This window comes from Zonotrichia albicollis, unplaced genomic scaffold (genome assembly GCF_047830755.1).
Source record: "Zonotrichia albicollis isolate bZonAlb1 unplaced genomic scaffold, bZonAlb1.hap1 Scaffold_254, whole genome shotgun sequence".
Classification (NCBI taxonomy): domain Eukaryota; kingdom Metazoa; phylum Chordata; class Aves; order Passeriformes; family Passerellidae; genus Zonotrichia; species Zonotrichia albicollis.
In genome coordinates, this window is record NW_027428428.1 from 906867 (window position 1) to 923264 (window position 16398).

The window sequence follows — 16398 nt, forward strand, 5'->3', positions numbered from 1 at the left end:
CATGGAGTCAAAGTCTATTAATACCTGGCCGTGGGCCCTTGACGTGAAAGGCCCCCATGCTAATGTAAGCAAATGCTGAAGTAGCTGTGATCCCATGAGAAGTTTGAACAAGGAAAGAGAGTAGAGTGATGAGACCCTGTGGCCTCAGGGATAGAAGAAGATCTCTGTTCCCAGAGATGAAGATGATTTCAGAAATAATGAAGAGAACCTTGCTCTTAAGCAGTTCATCTTTAAACAAACACTCCATAAGTTGACATGGCCCATAAACACAGCTGGGGGAAAAGATGTGAAAAAATGGGAGGGACTTCACAATTGCAGATTTTCTGGATGGCTGCTATTCATGGAAATTGAGAGCCATGAGAGAACAGTTTTCTTATGGAGAAGTCTCCATAACATGAAAGAGAGACTCCTCTCCCTAAAGGAAATGAAGAAAACTATTCTAGAGGTGGTAAACTGAGTGGAAATTTTAGGTTTTGTCTCCTTATATTGTCAATAAGAAAGAAAAGGTTGTAGGGAGAGGAGAAGTGTTCTCAAAGTTTTCTGATTCTGATTTCAATTTTTCTTTTAATTGCTAGTATTAGCATTGCGTTACCCCCTTTAAACACTCTTTCTTTTAGTTACAGTTATGAATTTTTCTTTATACCCTTCAAAAGTTTTGAGCCTACTTTGCCTTCCTCCAAATCCTACCACACAGCAGATACTGAGTAAGTGTATTCTAGTGAGTGTACCGGTAATTAGCCAACACTGAACCCACCACACTAATTAAAACATTTGCAAAGAAATCTCAAAAAATACTACAAAAAAATTCCTGATGAACTGTTCTAGACAAGAGGGAAATCAAGGCGGAGCCATGGTTTGTCAGGACTTGCTTGATCCTAATGGGGCCTGTAATGCATTTGGAGATGAGCCCTGGAACCTCAGGGCCTGAGAGGAGATTGCACAAACCTTTCCAGGAGTCAAAGTCAGAAGAAAACCCCAAAATGTCTCAAGGCATGAATGGGTCCCACTGAGGTCCATCCCCTACACAGGCTCCACATGGACTTACAGGAGGAGAGAATTATAGGCCAGGATGGCACAAAAACCTCTTGGACACTCAATGTGGAAAGGAAAATCCAAAGTACCTTCGAAACCTTTAGTATCTCAAAGCATTAATGACCCCCACTGAGTGTCAGTACACAGCTCTCAAGGGACTCATTAAAGCAGATAATTGGGGCCATGATTGTACAAAGTTCTAACAGAGTCTGTATCAAACTGGAAATACCAAGTACCTTAAAATAACTGAAGTACCCTGAAGCATAAATAGCCCACTAAGTGTAATTACAGATTAAGGCTCTCAAGGGACTCATTAGAGGAGATATTGGAGGCTGGAAGTGCACAATCTTTTTCATAGTCTGTATCAAAAGGGAAACACCAAGTAGTTTATAAAACTGAAGTACCCTTAAGTATTAATGAGCCCCACTGAGTGCTGTTACTGACAAAGCCTCTCCAGGGACTAATTACAGCAGATAATTGGAGGCCATGATTATTGCAGAAACCTCTTAGAGACTCCAAGGCAAAAGCCAAACCTGAAGTCCTTTGAAAAACCTGCAGTCCCTGCAGGGTGAATAAAGGAGCCCCCAGAGCCATTCCTGACCCAGGTTCCCCATGGACTCCTTCCAGCAGATCTGTGAGGACATAGGATGTGGGCTAGGGGAGGATGCTGAGGGCAGGACAAGGGGATGACAGTGCCCAGCCTGGCTGGGGCTGTGCCAGGAGGCCCCAGTGCCTCAGGACAAGGTGTCTCCTCACAGCCCTTGGTGGCACAGACCCTACAGCTCTGCCCCAGGGCACCAAGACTTGGCTTCTCTTTGTCCCCACCTGTCATCACTGACTCCAGTTCGCTGCACTGCCTGGGGCCTGGGGACATTTTCTCAGTCGTTAACCTCAGTGGGACCCATTAAAAGTCCAAGAAGGTTTGGGGTTGGATTCTGCCTTGAAGTTCTCGAGAGGTTTCTTCAGCTCCCTCTCAGGGACTGATGTTCAGGGCCTGAGCACAAAGCCCCAGAGGCTCATTAAAGTCCCTGTGCTGTGTCTGTGATGCTGAGCTGGGCTGGGCTCCTGGCACAGAGGCAGCTCCTGGTAACCAAGAAGAGCTTCAAAAGCACATTTCTCTTGATGAGCAGCTCTTCTGCCAGCCCAGCAGGGCTGGGGCACTGCCTGCAGCCAGCCCGGGCACAGCACAGAGGCACAGAGAGCTTCAATCAGTCAGGGCTGGGAAGGTGCTGAGAAGTGCCTGGGGCACAATCACTGCCAGCCCTTGGCACAGGAACCTCTGGCTGCAGGACAATGCAGCTGCAGCTCCTGGAGCCATCTCCTAAAGCTGGAACATCCCAATGCCTACAGACCCCGTGAGGACATTCTCTGATTGTCTGTAGTGCAGAGCAGCCAGGGGTGCCCAGGGCTGTCCTGCAGAGCAGGGTCCTGCAGCCCAGGGCACTGTGCTGGGGCAGGGACTCTGCTGCCTGCCAGGGACAGCTCTCAGCCAGCCCTGGCAGCTGCTCCCAGCACTGGGGGACAAGGTCTGGGTGGGAGGAGACAGCTGGTAAGGCTTGGAAATGTTCTCCTTGTGTGGGGAGGATGCTGCTTTGTTCAGGACTGCTCCCAGCATCGCATTTGACTGCAGAACATTTCCAAGTAGATTTTACAGGGAGCATAATGAAGCAGGGTCTGCAGAACAGGGAAAATCCTGCTTTTTTTAATCGACTGGTCTAGGTTGGAAATTGCACATAGATATTCATCACTCAGTTGCCGTTGGAAAATTAAATTCTCTGTGATCTGAATAAACCAGGCAGTAACAGCAATCAGCACAGGAACCCAAAGGCAGCATCATTGTTGCTTTTCCAGCTTCCTCAGGGTTGCTCTGGCATTGCCATCAGAGGCTGCAGAGCCAGAGCTGCCCCTGGGCAGTGCCTGAGCTGGGAGGGGTCTGCAGGGCAGAGCTGAGCCCCCAGGGCTGGGCTGCGATTTGGCAGCACTGGCAGGGCCCAGCCCTGGGCACAGGGAAGCAGCCGCTGGCAGGGACAGCTCCAGGCAGCAGAGCCCTGGGCAGGCAGAAGGGGGAAAGTGACCCCAGGCTGTGCTGGGATATTTCAAGTCCTCTCCAAACCAAACTATTCCATGGTTACTTTTTTTACAGATCCCCATGCCAAGACACCATAGGAAATGTCCAACAGCAGCTCCATCAGGCACTTCCTCCTGCTGGCACTGGCAGACACGCGGCAGCTGCAGCTCCTGCACTTCTGCCTCTTGCTGGGCATCTCCCTGGCTGCCCTCCTGGGCAACGGCCTCATCATCAGCGCCGTAGCCTGCGGCCACCACCTGCACACGCCCATGTTCTTCTTCCTGCTCAACCTGGCCCTCACTGACCTGGGCTCCATCTGCACCACTGTCCCCAAAGCCATGCACAATTTTCTCTGGGACACCAGGAACATCTCCTACACTGGATGTGCTGCAGAGGCCTTTCTGATTTTCTTCTTCCTTGGATCAGAGTTTTCCCTCCTGACCATCATGTGCTACGACCGCTACGTGTCCATCTGCAAACCCCTGCACTACGGGACCCTCCTGGGCAGCAGAGCTTGTGCCCACATGGCAGCAGCTGCCTGGGCCAGTGCCTTTCTCAATGCTCTGCTGCACACAGCCAATACATTTTCCCTTCCCCTGTGCCATGGCAATGCCCTGGGCCAGTTCTTCTGTGAAATCCCCCAGATCCTCAAGCTCTCCTGCTCCAAATCCTACTTTAGAGAAGTTGGGCTCATTGTTGTTACTGCTTGTTTAGGATTTGGATGTTTTGTGTTCATTGTTTTCTCCTATGTGCAGATCTTCAGGGCTGTGCTGAGGATCCCCTCTGAGCAGGGATGGCACAAAGCCTTTTCCACCTGCCTCCCTCACCTATTTGTGGTCTCCCTGTTCCTCAGCACTGCCACATTTTCTCACCTGAAGCCCCCCTCCATCTCCTCTCCATCCTTGGATCCTTCAGTTTCAGTTCTATACTCGGTGGTGCCTCCAGCCCTGAACCCCCTCATCTACAGCCTGAGGAACCAGGAGCTCAAGACTGCAATGAGGAGACTGATGACTGGATGCTTTCAGGAACATTAAACTGCTGGCAAAGTTCTGCAAATCAGTTGTAATCAAAGTCACCTGTCATACTTGGTTGGTTTAGATGTGGGGCATTTTTTCCTTTGTTTTAGTTTTTCATGCTATCTACAAAGAAATGTCATTGTTTGTGCCGTTTCTCATTTTGTTTCTCTTCAACTTCCCTATGGCTACAGAGTGAGTACTCCTGGTGTATGTATAGAAACTAGAGGATCTCCCAGCAGAATTTTGTGCAGAGATGCCCTTTTGTTGCCTTCTCTGGACCTGCAGCAGCAATGTCTGTGTGCAGAGCTGGGGGCGGATCAGTGCTGGCCCAGCAGCTGTGCCCAGCAGCAGCAGCACTTGGTGTTGCCAGTGCTGCTGCTGTGGCCCTGCCTCGCTGCCCTGGTGGCCCTGGTGTTGCTGCAGGGCCTGAGTGCTCTCGGGGCCGGGCACAGCCCTGGGGGTGGCAGGGCCGGGGCTGCAGCAGGGACAGGCCATGGGCACTGCTGGGGCAGCGCTGACACCTCAGCCCAGGCCCTGGGGGCTCCAGGCTCCTTGCCCAGGCTCTCTCAAGAACACACCCAGGCCAATGCTCAGCACAGAAAAGCCCCGTGAGCAGCCCCAGGCTGGCCGTGGGCAGGCTGGGGGCAAAGAGCATGGCTGGGGCTCTGCAAGGGCCCTGGGGGAGATGGGAAGGAGCAGCAGAGCAGGGACTGATCCATCCCCAGTGTGCTGCACAGCCCAGGGCAGCGTCCCAGAGCGTCCTCATGGAGCTGCCAACAACATCCCCCTCTGCAGCCCTGGCCTCTCCCCCAGCTCACACAGGTGCCCCATCCTTGCAGGCACAGACACGGCAGCACTGGCTCAGCAGCCCCTGTTTGCATTGCACACAGCAGGGGGAGCACCCCCATGCTGTTGGTGTGGGGACATGAACCTGAGGGAGCACAAATGCCATCAGCCCCTGGGGCCAGCAAGGGCTGGGGGACACCAGGGAAACCACTCAGCTTTGTCCTGGCCTCTGCAATCAGCCAGAAAGTTTGTTCCCATCAGCTGGGAGTTTCCTGTCCCACTGCAGATGCTGTTTCTCAGAGCCAGAGCTGCCTGGTAGCAACTCCCAAACTGCACTGAGCATTTCCTTTTCTTTACCTTTGCTTTCGTTACTTTTTCCTGCAACCAATTTGTTCTTTTTGCTCATCACAGGGGGCTTAGAACTGGACACAGCACTCGAGGTGGTGGCCAACCAGTGCAGAGCACAGGGGAAGAATCCCTGCCCTGCTCCTTCTGGCCACACTATTCCTGATCCAGGCCAGGAGCCATTGGCCTTCTTGACCACCTGGGCACACTGCTGACTCATGTCCAGCCTGCTGTCCATCAGTCCCTGCAGGTCCCTTTCTGCCTGGCCGCTCTCCAGCCACTCTGTCTCCCACCTGTAGCACTGCAGGGATTGTTGTGGCCAAAGTGTAGGACCTGGCACTTGGACTTGTTAAACCTGACCTTGTTGGATTTGGCCCTGGATCCAGGCTGTCCAGGGCCCTGTGCAGAGCCCCCCTACCCTCCAGCAGATCAACACTCCCAAACAACTTGGTATTACATGGTTCCTGGATGCCCCAGAGTGTCCAAATGGTCTCCATGAGTCCATGAAGCCTCCCAGTGTCACAATGTCCCTTTGGTTCCATGGGACCCCTTGGTGTCACAAAGTTCCTTGTATCCATGGGCCCTGCAGTGTCAGAATCGCCCTTGGTCCCCCAAGGCCCTGTAGTGTCACAATGGATCCTTGATTCCATGAGGTCTGGCAGTGCAGCAATGCTCTCCTTGGTTCCACAGTGTCATAAGGGCCTCTTGGTCCCAAGAGCCACCACGGTGTCCAACATGTTTCCTTCATTCCAGGAGTCCCTGAGGAGTAGCACTAGCCCCTTGGTTCCATGGGGTCCTGCAGTATCACAATGGCCCCATCATGACACCAGGTCCTTCTCTGTCACAATGCTCTGCATGGTTCCACAAGGCCCTGCAGGGTCACAGAGGCCTCTTGGCTCCATGAAGCCTCAGAGTGCCACAAGGAATTCCTTGGTGCTGCAACGTCACAATGGAGCCCTGGTGGCACAGGATCCTGCAGTGTCACCAGAGACCCTTGGTTCCATGGGGCACCAGAGTGTCACAATTGTTCCCGCAGTTCCCAGAGTCCTTGCAATGGAGCAATAGCCCCTTGATTCCATTGTCCCTAGGGTCTCCCAGGGGTCTGCTTGATTCCACAGTGTCACAGTGGCCCCTTGCACTCTTTCTTTAAATAGAATATTTCTAGTTTGAATACACTACAGAAATCTGTTGTATCTTCCACAAAAGATTTGGAAACTTAATTCAAATGACTCCAAGAGGCTTGCCTGGTTAAGGTGTTCTGAATGTTAATGAGCCCTGGGACACTGAATTCCTGCACTCAAGAGCTGAAGGCTGAACAAGCCTCTGCAGCTGTGAAATTCAGCAGCAGCCTCCAAGGTGCTGAGGATGTCAGCAGCCCCCACTGAGGCCATCCCTGCCCAGAGACCGTGGGGGAATGGGCAGACAAGGAGAGCGTCCCTGGGGCTGGGGCAGCACAACTCAGAGGCACCAGCGGCTCCAGCTGGGCAATGGAGTGTGGAATGTGGCTGGGAAAGCCCTGTCTGGGCTGGGCCAAGCAGGACACACAAGCCCTGACTCCCATCCCCCAGATGACTCTCTCAAGGAGCAATTTAAAATTAATTACAATTGTTTGTGTACTCTGAGTTGGATGTACAGGTTAAATACCAACAAGAGATCTTCAAGAGGTTAAACAATAAAACAGCCTTTACTGGCAACTTTAGAGAAAAAGAGAAACTTGGCAAATCAATCAAAACCACTTGTCAACCTTGAATCAATCAAAAACACTTCTCAAAGCATTACCTTGGTCCATTCAATTTCACAAGCTCTAAGCCTGTTTAATTTTAAATTAATCAAAATTTGCAAGAGGAGGGAATTAGAAGAAGACACAAAAAGGGAGAAAGAAGAAAAAGATTTTGAGAGGCACACAGACACCTACCAACTCCTGGATTCCACCTGTGTTCAGATGGAAAATCCAAGAGTAGGTAGGGCCAAGATTTGTGCTTGCTTTGTGGTCAGCCTGAAATACCCCTTGGTTTTGCTGGGCCCTTCCCCCAGGTGGGACCTGGGCTCATTTGGTCCCTCAGGAGCTGGGCTGGGGCTGCAGAGGTGGCTGTGGAGCATTGCCTGTGCTGTGCCAGGGACTGGCAGGCACTGCTGGGCTGGGATAGAGGCTCTGGGGGGATTGGGGTTCCAGGGCAGGGCAAAGCTGGACCTGCCCCTTCCTCCCCTACACATGAAATGTTTTCAGCCAACAATCTCCTCCAGTCTTTCAGAGTTGGGAATATTGGATGTGGAACCCCAATTCTGGCCATGGGCACCTGGACAAGAAAAACAGGTTTTTTTCCATAGAGGCCCAGAGTCTGAAGATCCTCACTAGGCCAAGGTCAGCCAGACTTGTCAGTTATGCCAGATCTTGTCTGAGACCTATTCTTCGATATAAGGAATTTTGGAGGTGGAAGCCCAATCTCAGCCATGGACACCTGGAGAAACAGCATAGGTCTTTCCCATAGGAAGGAGAGCATGGAACCTTCCCCAGTGTTTTGGGGACATGTGAAAAATGCCAATTGCTTGTTTTTAAAATTTTTAAAAGTTTAATAGTAATAAAATGGTTAAAAAGAATAGTAACACAATAACAGTAATAACAATTTGGACAAATTGAATTAGGACAATAAAAGCAAAGAGTTACGGACATCTGGGTACCTTTTTCTGGGCATCACGAGCCCGAAAAAGGACCTCAGCTAACAAAGGAATAACCCTTAAGAACAATAGCCCGTTTCATATTCATGCACTTCATACATGATGCATCAATTCCATTCAAACACAGGATTTTGTCTGGTCATTGTCAACTTCTTCCTTCTAATTCTAACAGCGCCTTCAAGGCGGGAAGAAGTTAGTTTCTTCTGATAAGAAGGCAATACATTCATTTTCCTGAGAGATTTAGGTGTCCTGTTGCTGCCCTCTGGTGTGAGTGCCTCATTCCTTTCTTTAAAAAAACTCCACTAACATAGTTCTCTTTTTAACAAATTTTATAACCTAAAACTATATTTAACACAGTACTTAAGAGAATTAATACAGCATTTCTTTCTAACACAACACATATACATTCATTTTAATATTTGCGAAACACCAATCATATAATACATGCATTTTTCACAGGACAGATCTAAGGAAATTTGGAGGAGAAATCCCAATTCTGGCCATGGGTGTCTGGAGAAGAAGGAGTTCTTTTCCATAGGAATGAAAGCAGAGAGCCCTGATGTTTCAGCAGCAGATGAGAAGTGACCCTCAACATGCCATGGTCAGCTAGACCAGTGAGGTGGTCCCTGGGAGGCCAAGCCACCCAGACCTGTTCCATGTTCTTTTGGTTTTATGGTGACCCATAGTGTCACAATAGTGTTTATGACCCTGCAGTGTCATATCAGTGCCTTGATTCCATGGGGTCTAGCAGTGTCACAATGGATCCTTGTTTTGATTGGGTTCTACAGTGTTGCAATGGCCCTTCAGTGTGACAATGGTCCCAATGATTCCATGAGGCCTTGCAATGTCACAGTGGCCTCCGTGGTTCCCCGGGCCCCACAATGTCACAGGACTCCTCTGTTCCATGAACCCTGAAATGTCACAATGGACCTTTGGACCCCGGGGCTTTGTGGTGTCACAATGGTCTCCTTTGGCTCCACACTGTCACAATGGACCACTGATGACAGGAGGCCCTGCAATGTCACAATGGCCCTTTGGTTCCTTGCAGCCCTGCAGTGTCACAAAGGCCTCTTGGTTTCATGAGGCCCCACAGTATCACAGTCGTCCTCTTGGTACTGTGGGGACCCCCAGGGTCACAATGGTCTCACTGGTTCCAAGAGGTTTCAGAGTGTCACAATGCTTTGCTTATTCCATAGGGCCTCACAGTGTCCCAATGATTCTATGAGTTTCAATGATTCTATGAATTCCCTCAGTGTCAAAATGGACCTTGGTTCCATGAGGCTCTGCAGTGTCCAAGTGGTCTCTACATTAGGTTCTATGAGGTCTTGCAATGTCACAATGGATCTTTGACTCCATGGGGTCTTGCAGTGTCACAATGGCCCCTTGGTTTGATGGGGCCTCTCAGCGTCACAATGATCCCTACATTCCATGAAGCCACACAGTGTCAGTACTGTCCCTTTAGTTCCATGAGGCCCAGCAATGTCACAGTGCTCTCCATGATTCTATGAGGCCTCACAGAGTCACACTGGTCCCTTGGTCACACAGGACCCCATAGTGTCACAATGGTCCCTTGGTTCCATGGGCCCTCTGCTGCTGCATTCCCCCCTCCTCTTCTCAGGCCACCCTGCCAGGTGAGAAATGCTCCTTGGGGCTCGGCCTTGGCCAACAGCCCCTGGGCTCAGCTCCTCTGCAGCTCATCACAAACACTGTCTGCTCCAGGCACTGCTGCTGCCCAACCAGCTCCTGGGTTCTGTAGGAGCAGCCCTGGGAACTGTTTTTGTTCCCTCCATGGCACAACATCCCTGTTCTCACCCTGCCAAAGAAAGCTGTTGGTGCCAAGTGCGGCCAGGATGAGCCATTGCTGGGACTGAAGCCCCTCTCTTGGGGCCCTGCAAACAGTGCTCCAAAAGGAGCCCTAGGAGCTCTCCTGGGCCAGCGACTCCCTCTGAGTGGGGCCTCTCCCAGCCGGGAACTCTCCCGTTTGCTGCACTCGGGGATCCTGAACAACCACAGAGCCTGGGCCAGTCCCTCCACTCCTCCAGGCTCAACCCTGCACGTGCTAGGGAGATGCCAAAGGATCCACAGTGAGCATTTCCTGCCCTCAGGGGAATTTCTCACAGGTGCCTGGCACTGACTCTTTGTGTCTTTGTGCACACAGGAGTGCCTGTGCTGGGGAAATGTGGCAGTAGATTGTGACGGGAAATGTGGCAGTAGATTGTGACAAGAAATGTGACAAGAACAGAGTGTCCCTGTGTGCCAAAAGATCAGTCAATGGGGTAAATATCCAGCCTGGCTGGGCAAGGAGGTTTTGGAGGAACTTAAGAATAAAAAGAGGATGTATCAGCGTTGGAAAGAGGGTCAGGTCTCTAAGGAAGTGTTCAAGAAGGCTGCTAGAGCATGCAGACAAAAAATTAGGCAGGCCAAAGCTCAGTTTGAACTTAGAATGGCGATTTCTGTAAAGGATAATAAAAAAAGTTTTTACAAATACATTAATGCTACAAGGAAGGGTTTGACCAGCCTTTGTTCTTTATTGGACAAGGGAGGGAACTTAGTATCTGCAGATGAGGAGAAGGCAGAAGTGCTTAATGCCTACTTTGCTTCAGTTTTTAGTGGGAAGATGACTTGCCCTCAAGACACCTGCCTGCCTGGGCTGGTTGATGGTGTCAGGGAGCAGAATGGTCCCCCATTATCCAAGAGGAGGCAGTCATAGAACTACTGAAATGCTTGGATGTTCATAAATCTATGGGACCAGACGGGATCCACCCCAGGGTAATGAGAGAGCTGTCAAATGACATTGCAAAGCCACTCTCCATCACTTACCAACAGTCCTGGCTCACTGGTGAGGTTCCGGATGACTGGAAGCTGGCCAATGTGATACCCATTCACAAAAAGGGTGCAAAGGAGGATCCTGGTAATTATAGACCAGTCAGCCTGGCTTCAGTACCTGGCAAAATAATGGGACACTTTATATTAATTGCCATCACACAGAATTTACAGGATGGCCAGGGTATCAGACCCAGCTAGCATGGGTTTAGGAGGAGTAGGTCATGTTTAACCAACCTGGTCACCTTTTATGACCAGGTAACCCGCCTAGTGGATGCAGGGAAGGCTGTAGATGTTGTTTATTTGGATTTCAGCAAGGCCTTTGACACAGCATACTCCTAGACAAGCTGATAGCCCGTGGCTTGGACAGGAGCACTCTTTGCTGCGTTAGGAACTGGCTGCATGGCCGGGCCCAGAGAGTGGTGGTGAATGGTGCTGCATCCAGCGGGTGACCAGTCACCAGTGGTGTCCCTCAGGGGTCTGTGCTGGGGCCAGTTCTGTTTAATATTTTTATTGATGATGTGGATGAGGGTTTAGAGTCTTTCATTAGCAAATTTTCAGATGACACTAAGCTGGGAGCGTGTGTTGATCTGTTAGAGGGAGGGAGGGCTTTGCAGAGGGATTTAGAATGGTTGGATGTATGGGCAAAATCTAATGGGATGAAGTTCAATAAGTCCAAGTGCCGAGTCCTGCACTTTGGCCACAATAACCCCCTGCAACGTTATAGGCTGGGGACGGTGTGGCTGGACAGTGCTCAGGTGGAAAGAGACCCCGGGGTACTGGTTGACAGTCGGCTGAACATGAGCCAGCAGAGTGCCGTGGTGGCCAAGAAGGCCAATGGCATCCTGGCCAGTATCAGGAACAGTGTGGCCAGTGGGAGTAGGGAGGTCATTCTTCCCCTGTACTCGGCACTGGTGAGGCCACACCTTGAGTATTGCGTCCAGTTCTGGGCCCCTCAGTTTAGGAGGGATGTTGAGATGCTTGAGCGTGTCCAAAAGAGGGCAACAAAGCTGGTGAGGGGCTTGGAGCACAGGCCGTATGAATAACGACTGAGGGAGATGGGGTTGTTCAGCCTGGAGAAAAGGACACTCAGGGGTGACCTAATCACCCCATTCAACTTCCTGAAGGGTGGCTGTGGTGAGCTGGGGGTTGGTCTCTTTCTCCGAGCAACAACAGACAGAACAAGAGGACACAGTCTAAAGTTGCGCCAAGAGAGATACAGGCTAGAATTAAGGAGGAAATTTTTCACAGAAAGAGTGGTAATACTGGAATCATCGACCCAGGGAGGTGGCGGAGTCACCATCCCTCGATGTGTTTAAGGGAAGACTGAATGTGGCACTTGGTGCCATGATCTAGTTGAGGTGTTAGAACATGGGTTGGACTCAATGATCTTCAAGGTCTCTTCCAACCTAGAAATTCTGTCATTCTATGATTCATGGGACCAAGAATCCACTGTGACACTTCAGGGCCTGGGGGGGACCAAGGGCCATTGTGACACTGCAGAGCCAAAGATCCAAGGGACTTTGTGGCACCAAGGGGTCCTATGGAACCAAAGGGACATTGTGACACTGGGAGGCCCCATGGAACCATGGAGACCATTGGGACACTGGGAAACCATGCTGACACAAAGTTAAGTGCCAGTTTAATCTGCTGGACAGTAGGAGCGCTCTGCACAGGGCCCTGGACAGGCTGGATCCAGGGCCCAAATCCAACAAGGTGAGGTTTAACAAGACCAAGTGCCGAGTCCTCCACTTTGGCCACAAAAACCCCTGCAGTGCTACAGGCTGAGGACAGAGTGGCTGAAGAGCGGCCAGGCAGAAAGAGACCTGCAGGGACTGATGGACAGCAGGCTGGACATGAGGCAGCAGTGTGCCCAGGTGGCCAAGAAGGCCAATGGCTCCTGGCCTGGATCAGGAATGGTGGAGCCAGCAGGAGCAGGGCAGTGATTCTTCCCCTGTGCTCAGCACTGGTTGGGCAGCACCTCGAGTGCTGTGTCAAGTTCTGGGCCCCCCAATTTAGGAAGGACATGGAGGGGCTGGAGCGTGTCCAGAGAAGGGCAACGAGGCTGGGGAGGGGTCTGGAACACAAGTCCTGTGAGGAGTGGGTGAGGGCCCTGGTAGATGTTCAAGTTCTCCAGCCCTTGCTGGCCCCAGGGGCTGATGGCATTTGTGCTCCCTCAGCTTCATGTCCCCACACCAACAGCATGGGGGTGCTCCCCCTGCTCTGTGCAATGCAAACAGGGGCTGCTGAGCCAGTGCTGCCGTGTCTGTGCCTGCAAGGGGGCACCTGTGTGAGCTGGGGGAGAGGCCAGGGCTGCAGAGGGGGGATGTTGTTGGCAGCTCCATGAGGACGCTCTGGGACGCTGCCCTGGGCTGTGCAGCGCACTGGGGATGGATCAGCCCCTGCTCTGCTGCTCCTTCCCGTCTGCCCCAGGGCCCTTGCAAAGTCCCAGCCATGCTGTTTGCCCCCAGCCTGCCCACGGCCAGCCTGGGGCTGCTCACGGGGGTTTTCTGGGCTGAGCATTGGCCTGGCCGTGTTCTTGAGAGAGCCTGGGCAAGGAGCCTGGAGCCCCCAGGGCCTGGCCTGAGGCGTCAGCGCTGCCCCAGCAGTGCCCATGGCCTGTCCCTGCTGCAGCCCCGGCACTGCCACCCCCAGGGCTGTGCCCGGCCCTGAGAGCACTCAGGCCCTGCAGCAACACCAGGGCCAGCAGGGCAGCGGGGCAGGGCCACGGCAGCAGCACTGGCAACACCAAGTGCTGCTGCTGCTGGGCACAGCTGCTGGGCCAGCACTGATCTGCCCCCAGCTCTGCACACAGATATTGCTGCTGCAGGTCCAAAATAGGAAACAGTAGGGCATCTCTGGTGAAAACTCTGCGGGTAGATCCTTTAGTTCCTGTAAAGCCTACAGGAAAACAGCCGCTCATTGACACAGTCTGTGACTGTAGGGAAGGTGGAGAAAAACAAAATGAGAAATGGCACAAACAATGACATTTCTGTGTAGACAATATGAAAACGGTAAAATAAAAGAAAACACCCACAACTAAACAAACAAGAAGTATGAAAGGTGACTTTTATTACAAGTGATTTCAAGACATTTGCCAGCAGTTTAATGTTTCTGAAAGCATCCAGTCATCAGTCTCCACACTGCAGCCTTGAGCTCCTGGTTCCTCAGGCTGTAGATGAGGGGGTTCAGGGTTGGAGGCACCACCGAGTACAGAACTGACAGGGCCAGATCCAGGGATGGGGAGGAGATGGAGGGGGGCCTGAGGTGAGCAAACATGATAGTGCTGATAAACACGGATAGCACAGCCAGGTGAGGGAGGCAGGTGGAAAAGGCTTTGTGCCGTCCCTGCTCAGAGGGGATCCTCAGCACAGCCCTGAAGATCTGCACATAAGAGAAAACAATGAACACAAAACAGCCAAATGATGAACAGGCAGTAACAGCAAGAAACCCAAGTTCCCTGAGGTAGGATTTAGAGCAGGAGAGCTTTAGGATCTGTGGGATTTCACAGAAGAACTGGCCCAGGGCATTGCCATGGCACAGGGGCAGGGAAAATGTACGGGCAGTGTGAATGAGAGCATTGAGAAAGGCACTGGCCCAGGCAGCTACTGCCATGTGGGCACAAGCTCTGCTGCCCAGGAGGGTCCCGTAGTGCAGGGGTTTGCAGATGGACACGTAGCGGTCGTAGCACATGATGGTCAAGAGATAGTACGCAGCTCCAATGAAGAACAGAATGAAAAAGAGCTGAGCAGCACATCCTGAGTAGGAGATGTCCCTGGTGTCCCAGAGGGAATTGTGCATGGCTTTGGGGACAGTGGTGCAGATGGAGCCCAGGTCGCTGAGGGCCAGGTTGAGCAGGAAGAAGAACATGGGCTTGTGCAGGTGGGGGCTGCAGGCTACAGCGCTGATGATGAGGCCGTTGGCCAGGAGGGCAGCCAGGGAGATGCCCAGCAAGAGGCAGAAGTGCAGGAGCTGCAGCTGCTGCGTGTCTGCCAATGCCAGCAGGAGGAAGTGCCTGATGGAGCTGCTGTTGGACATTTGCTGTGCCTTGGCATGGGGATCTGTAACAAAAGAAATCATATATATTTATAGCTGTGTTTGGAGAGGATTTTAATTATTCCAGCATAGCTTTGGGGCACTTTCCCCCTTCTGCCTGCCCAGGGCTCTGCTGCCCGGAGCTGTCCCTGCCAGCAGCTGCTTCCCTGTGCCCAGGGCAGGGCTCTGCCAGTGCTGCCAGAGCCCAGCCCAGCCCTGGGGGCTCGGCTCTGCTCTGCAGACCCCTCCCAGCTCTGGCACTGCCCAGGGGCAGCTCTGGCTCTGCAGGCTCTGATGGCAACGTCAGAGAAACCCTGAGGAGTCTGGAAAAGTGACACTGATGATGCCTGTGAGGAGCCCTGTGCAGATTTCTGTCAGCATCTGGTTTATTCTCATCTGAGATAACTTTTTTTTTTTTTTTTTTAATGTGAATTGAGAGATTAATATCTATGTGCAACTTCCCATCTAGGTAACCTAGAGTAGCAGAATAAAAAGAATAATTTTCTCTTTCATGCAGCCCCTGCCTTGCTGGGCTCCCTGTTTATTCTATTTGCAAATGTTCTCCAGATTAATGCCATGCTGGGAGCAATCCTGAACAATGCAGCATCCACCCCTCAAAAGGAGAACACTTCCAAGCCTGACCAGCTGTCTCCTCCCACCCAGACCTTGTCCCCCAGTGCTGGGAGCAGCTGCCAGGGCTGGCTGAGAGCTGTCCCTGGCAGGCAGCAGAGTCCCTGCCCCAGCACAGCACCCTGGGCTGCAGGACCTGGGCAGCCCTGGCTGCTCTGCACAAGAGACAATCAGAGAATGTACTCACACGGTCTGTAGGGATTGGGATTTTCCAGCTTTAGGAGATGGCTCCAGGAGCTGCAGCTGCATTGTCCTGCAGCCAGAGGTTCCTGTGCCAAGGGCTGGCAGTGATTGTGCCCCAGGCACTTCTCAGCACCTTCCCAGCCCTGACTGATTGAAGCTCTCTGTGCCTCTGTGCTGTGCCCGGGGTGGCTGCAGGCAGTGCCCCAGCCCTGCTGGGCTGGCAGAAGAGCTGCTCATCAAGAGAAGTGTGCTTTTGAAGCTCTTCTTGGTTACCAGGAGCTGCCTCTGTGCCAGGAGCCCAGCCCAGCTCAGCAGCACAGACACAGCACAAGGACTTTAATGAGCCTCTGGGGCTTTGTGCTCAGGCCCTGAACATGAGTTCCTGAGAGGGAGCTGAAGAAACCTCTCCAGAACTCCAAGTCAGAATCCAACTCCTAAGTTTCTTGGACTTTTAATGGGTCCCACTGAGAAGCACCACTGAGAAAGTGTCCCCAGGCCCCAGGCAGAGCAGAGAACTGGAGGCAGTGATGACAGGTGGGGACAAAGAGAAGCCAAGTCTTGGTGCCCTGGGGCACAGCAGGGTCTGTGCCACCAAGGGCTGGGAGGAGACACCCTGTCCTGAGGCCCTGGGGCCTCCTGGCACAGCCCCAGCCAGGCTGGGCACTGTCAGCCCCTTGTCCTGCCCTCAGCATCCCCCCCTAGCCCACATCCCAGTGGCCTCAAGGATCTGCTGGAAGGAGTCCCTGGGGAGCCTTGCTCAGCAATGGCCCTGGGGGCTCCTGAATGCTCCCTGTAGGGAGTGCA

At 52.3% G+C, this 16398-nt stretch overlaps 1 protein-coding gene across 1 annotated transcript; it reads right to left on the minus strand.

The window, feature by feature from the left end:
* Positions 1 to 13851: 13851 nt before the first annotated feature.
* LOC141727785 (olfactory receptor 14J1-like) lies at positions 13852 to 14826 on the minus strand. Its single transcript, XM_074534073.1, has one exon. The coding sequence runs from the start codon at positions 14824 to 14826 to the stop codon at positions 13852 to 13854; it is 975 nt and encodes a 324-aa protein (XP_074390174.1).
* Positions 14827 to 16398: the final 1572 nt, after the last annotated feature.